Raw genomic sequence first — 6,000 nt, 5'->3', positions numbered from 1 at the left:
ATATTTTTGCTGTTCAGTTATTAAGGTTACCTTCTCTCCCCATCAGCCAATCCTCCTCGGTTTACTCCAAATGTCATTGATTCTCATTACGAATCGGAAATATTGTCCGAAAGAGACGATTCAAGATTCAGTCGATGATTTGCTGACCGATTTATTTTCTCTCCCTCTAATAAAAAGATCAGACTGGGTATTTTCAAAGTCCCTTTGGGATTTTCAACTGATTTGGATGAAAAGATCCGACTCAAGCGGTTTATGCAACTGATTCATTTGAAAGATCCGACTCAAGAGATTTGTGCAACTGATTCATTTGAAAGATCCGACTCAAGCGGTTTATGCAACTGATTAATTTGAAAGATTCGACTCAAACGGTTTGTGCAACTGATTCATCTGAAAGATCCGACTCAAACGGTTTGTGCAACTGATTCATTTGAAAGATCCGACTCAAACGGTTTGTGCAACTGATTCATTTGAAAGATCCGACTCAAACGGTTTGTGCAACTGATTCATTTGAAAGATCCGACTCAAGCGGAATCGGAATCCCTACTGTACTTTGCTCTGCCACTGAGTCCAGCAGCACGGTTACGAAAACACTTGACTCGTACTTATCTGACAGCTGATATGTTGAGCGTCCTTTGATATCTGTTTAGTTTAGCTTCTGTAACATCCCTCTGCTCGCGCACGTAATGTTATTGTGGCACGCATCTCGTGGTGTCGGTCGTGTAGGGGAGGCGCTGTGTTATGAGGCCGCGGTGATCAGCTGCAGATCTCTCCTCCTCTCTCCGCCGTGGAAACAACACGTGTGTAGCGGCAGCAGGCGGCACCACAGCACTCTCATGGCTGAAGAGGCCAAAAAACTGGCAGCTTATGCTGCTGTGGACAACCACATACAGGTGAGTTTCTGTATTTACCTTCATTGTGACACATTAACGCTAACTTACATTATTTTAACAGGATAACCGGGCGCTTTAAACACTTTAGAAGGCGTGACTAAACATGCGTAGCAAACACGATGTATCTCGCGTTATTAAAATACGCGTCAACAGACCTGCAATTGTGTTTTGCTTTATGTCTAACGGCTTTGACAATAATAGTAACTTATGTAACTTAGTGAGTATCCGCTGTGACACTTCAGCTTCAGACATGCTAGCTGGGATGTCACATTGAAGTCAGCTAACTTGAGTAACTTAAGTGAGTGAGTGCAGCTCAAGTGGCATCAGTTGAGCACCTGTGTCTATTTACGCAGCGGATTGCTTTAAACATACAATAAACTAGGCGATAAAGATGCTAATTCTGCTCAAATTAAACCTTTTAGCGATTAACATGTTTGGAACTAGCTGAGGGTGCAGTCTGTGTGTACTATAAATAATTAATTGTAGCACACTAGGGTCAGTTGAGTGATTGTTAAGGTGAATCTGTGGTAAAAACTGTACTAGCAATTTGGGTTCTGCAAGCCTCACCTCTTGCATGCTTTCAAATTGAGAGTAGCTTGTGCCACCCACAATCATGCCACTAAAGGCACACTTTTTTGTTGTTGAGATGCTTATTAGACACATTTAATAACGTTTAAATAATAAAAAAGTTAATAAAAAATTAGTTTTGTACATTTTATCAGTTCATGCACTCTCTGAAAACCAAACCCATGACTTTGTTGTTTCTAGCGCCATGATCCCTCAAGGTTAAGCGCCTCCTTTACTGACCCTGTTGAAAGAAATGAATGAGTTCAGGCTTTATTATCAGTGTTGTGGTGACTATATTTGGTTGGGTTATGCTTATGCTATACAATTTAACTTGTCATTTCTCTTTCAGAATAATCAGGTAGTTGGAGTGGGCAGTGGCTCAACTATCGTCTATGCTGTGGACAGGCTGGGTAGGATGTGATCTAATATTATCTACTCATGCTTAGAGCTCTTAACAGTGATAATTAGTAAAATGTTTTCTTCCTAGCTGAGAGGGTCAGACAGGAGAAGCTGAATATTGTGTGTGTTCCTACATCTTTCCAGGTCAGTATTCATTCATTTGGAGCTTCATTTAACACTAGAAAAGTCTTGTGTTTTATAACTAACTTAATTGAGTTGTGTTGATCCAGGCCCGTCAGCTGATTCTACAGCATGGTCTCACTTTGTCTGATTTAGACAGACATCCTGAGGTGAGTTTGGGCCGAGATGGCATGTGCATGGGCAGCAGGAATGGGTCAGATGCAGTGTTCAGTATAGCAGGCAGACAATACAAAAAAGTAAAAAAAAAAAAAGATTTAGACAACTTAATTCACTTGCTTAGATAATATTATGGAATGGGAATGTTTTGTAAAACAATGCTATGTTGGAAAGAGCAATTAATTGTATGATTTGACTTTGATGCTGGAATAGCAATAGGTAACATTTTGGCTGAAATAAAGTAACCGCTTTTTGCCAAAAAACCTTACTGCGCCTGGTTTAATTTATCACCTGAGCACCCATGACACCTTGGATAGCACAGAGTTCAGTTACTCAAATTTAATTACATAAATTTTCCCTAAACTGGGTTATGTGAAGCCCTGGGGGTTTATGAGCGAACAGCAAGGGGTTTGTGAATTAATGAAGCGCTAACAAATAAATCAAATTTTGATTTTGAGTCTTTTTTTTGTCTTTTAGCTGGATGTAGCAATTGATGGAGCTGATGAGGTTGATGCTGCTTTGACGCTGATTAAAGGAGGAGGGTATGATTGGAAAATTAAAGTTTAATTCAAGTATTTTTACCATTTCTCTTCATTCGTGTTCATGAGGTATCATCAGGTCTAGCGTCGTGTCCTTTTCTTTTCCTCCCTCAAAACAGAGGATGCTTAACTCAGGAGAAGATTGTAGCTGCTTGTGCCAAACACTTTATTGTCATTGCAGACTATAGGTATGTATTGATGTCTAGTAGAGGTTTTTATCCAAAGTGACTTCATCATTTGATGCATTTCCCAGAAAATCAACCCACTGTGCACTTTTGTTTGAACTACAATATTTGGTGTATATTTAGCATCCCGTAATTACTGCTGATCATACTGCTGATCGCTGCATGTAGTGAAACAGTGGTGATGTTTTATCATAACCCAGCCTGTGATTGCTATAATTATATGATAGTCTTCCACTAGAAGTGGAGATGTGTTTGTGTGATGTCATGTAATTGCTTGTGTGGGTAGAAAGGACTCGAAGGCCCTGGGGCAGCAGTGGAAGAAAGGTGTGCCGGTGGAGGTCATTCCCATGGCGTATGTGCCTGTGTCCAGAGCCATTGCCCGGTGCTTTGGAGGAGAGGCTGTGCTGAGGATGGCAGTCAGTAAAGCTGTAAGAGAGTTTTACTAATGGATCTTGAATTACATTTGTTTTTAAATTTTTAAGGGTTCTTTTTTTAACTTATTAGAATACACTTATATTACAATACGGACTCCTTTTTATCTGATTTAATTTAAATAACTGATTCAACCCAAAGAACTTGGTTAATAATTGAAAAGAACTAAGTCATTAGATTTCTGCACTATTTAGGGTATTATATTGTAGTATAGTATATTATTGTTTGACATGCTCCCTATCTTGACTTGTTTTTTTCCCCTTCTAAAATCTAGAGTAGTTCCTACTTGTAGTTCCTTGGAGTCATCTCATGAAGCTTTGAAGTGGGCTTTTACAGTATGAAGTGGATGGTGTAGTCACATGATGATTTTTCTTTACAATGTTGAACTTTAGGGTCCAGTGGTTACTGATAACAGTAACTTCATCCTGGATTGGAAATTTGAGCATGCACAGAACTGGAAAGTAGTCAACACAGCCATAAAAATGATCCCAGGTCAGTACAGATTAAACACCTTTATTGTTAAAAAGTTGGTACGTTTTTTTTTTTTTCTTTAAATGCTTTTGAAAAAAGTATGTTCTGCTCACTAAGGCTGCATTTTTTGATCAAAAATAGAGTAGAAATGGTAATATTGTGATATATTACAACAATTTAAAGTAACCTTTTCAATATATATTTAAAAATGTAATTCATTCCTGTGATGGTAAAGCTGAATTTTTAGCAGCATTACTCCACTTATCAGATATTCCAAGAGCCGACAAACAGCGATTCGATATTAGGCTGTTGCCGTTGGTCGGTGTCTGTTGGTGCACTGTGTACTGGCCTTAATATACTGATTTTGTGCTTAATATACTGATGTTGAAAAACTGGAAACTGTGATACTTTTTTTAAAAAGATTGTTTGATAAATAGAAAGTCCAAAAGAATGTTACAATTATAAATATTTACTGTCTTTCTTTACTATTACTTATGACCAATTTGATGCGTCTTTGCTGAATAAAATATTCTTTGATTAAAAAAAAAAAAAAAAGTACCAACTGCAAACCGTTGAACAGTATTATATGTATTGTTAAGCACGAATGAATGTTCTCTATTTTATTTTTTTAATTAAAGGTGTGGTTGAGACTGGTTTGTTTGTGGGGATGGCTGAGCGGGTGTACTTCGGTATGGAGGATGGGAATGTCAAGACTAGAGACCCTCCTATCAACTAAGAAGATCCTTCCTCTGCTCTTGCGATAGACCACCTCAAGTGCCGTTCAAATACACAGACTCTGGCAGCTCTTTCCCTACAGGTTATCTTATTTTCTGTTACAGAAACCTTTAGACGTCTGATCAGTATCCTCATGCTGCTGTGCACATGAAATATGGATTTATACACAACGATGCAACATTAGGTCTTCAGTCCCTTCAGATGTACCTGTTTTTCCTCTGTTTGGACAATTCTGCTTATGTTTGGCTGGAGTCTGCAGAGACTGTTCATACGGTACATCTACAGTGTCAGTTTGCCTTCTGTGCTTCTTTACGGAGCCGTGAATGTTGTCTTACATGGGCGTCTGTACAAATGTATGAATATTGTGGCTTGCGTCTGTGCCTCCATAAATGTATATTTTCACAAAGCATAGTTGCTAGCCTTACAAATGCATGCAGCTTTTGAGAAAATCTCAATCACACCCCATTGCATCGTTAGTATAGTGTCTGTTGGTTTGTATGATCATTTGGAATCGGTTTTGTTGACTGATTATGACAGATTTCCTCAGACGCTCCAATGTGAAACCTCAAGCAAATCGAGTGGCCTTTGCCAGCACACAGCTGTTAGTTTAGTTCAGTGATCAATCATTTCAGAGGATTCTTCCCCTGGATAAAATACACTATTTGAAGTTGTGAAATGCCACTCGGCTTTTGATATTGATTTTGTTTTCGTATAATTTTTCGATGTGCCTGTGGCCACGAACACAGTGTTGTTGAGGGATGAAAGCAGCAGTGAGTTGGTGGCACAGCTGAAAGCCTTATCTTCTGTACATGTATTGATCTTTCAGTTCTGTTAATGAAAACTCTTCACAGAGGTCACTGTGATTTTGGGGTATGTACTACTTAAAATACCAGCATGTGCTTTACTCTACCAATTTTACTGTGATTCTGAGGTTTTCAAATGTTATGTTCTAGACTGAAAATCAATATTAAAACTGGACCAATCAACTATAAATTATCTTAATTATTTTCTTCTCATACTTTATTTGACCCGGTTTTATTTTTTTATATAATGCCACAAGAAAGAACAACAGAAATCAATGTCAGGGCTGAGGACGATTGAAAATACAATTACAGGTTACACATTCAGGAAAACATTATAAAAATGACACAGTGAGGCCGTTTTAAGGGCTTTATAACTAGTGTGGCTCAGTTACGTCAAACATGGGTTCAAAGATTATTTAACAAACCACAAGAGGGCGCCATATACATTACGCAATGGCCAGCCTTCAAGACTACAAAAAGTGAACTGCAATGCTGAAGTTGCCTAAACTATTTGTATTATTTTGGGAAGTGTTATGTTCGTTAAACTGTAATTACAAACCGATAAGTGACTTAATGTAAAATTAAAGGACAATACTGAACTTACTACAATTTGCGCAAGGGGTGAGTATATTACTCTTTACATACCAAAAGTCCCGGAAATGAAACTGTCAAAACATGACCC

The 6,000-nt window shown here is 38.3% G+C and overlaps 1 protein-coding gene across 1 annotated transcript; it reads left to right on the top strand.

The window, feature by feature from the left end:
• Positions 1-500: 500 nt before the first annotated feature.
• On the top strand, positions 501-5,515 carry LOC306882276 (ribose-5-phosphate isomerase-like). Its single transcript, XM_079436798.1, has 9 exons — positions 501-890; positions 1,807-1,867; positions 1,945-2,000; positions 2,087-2,146; positions 2,631-2,695; positions 2,812-2,880; positions 3,164-3,305; positions 3,702-3,801; positions 4,419-5,515. The coding sequence occupies exons 1-9, from the start codon at positions 684-686 to the stop codon at positions 4,514-4,516; spliced, it is 858 nt and encodes a 285-aa protein (XP_079292924.1). The 5' UTR covers positions 501-683; the 3' UTR covers positions 4,517-5,515.
• Positions 5,516-6,000: the final 485 nt, after the last annotated feature.

This window comes from Barbus barbus (genome assembly GCF_936440315.1).
Source record: "Barbus barbus genome assembly, chromosome: 16".
In the NCBI taxonomy this organism is placed as follows: Eukaryota; Metazoa; Chordata; class Actinopteri; order Cypriniformes; family Cyprinidae; genus Barbus; species Barbus barbus.
The sequence above is the reverse complement of the archived record's forward strand: the minus strand, read 5'-3'. Positions and strand labels throughout refer to the sequence as shown.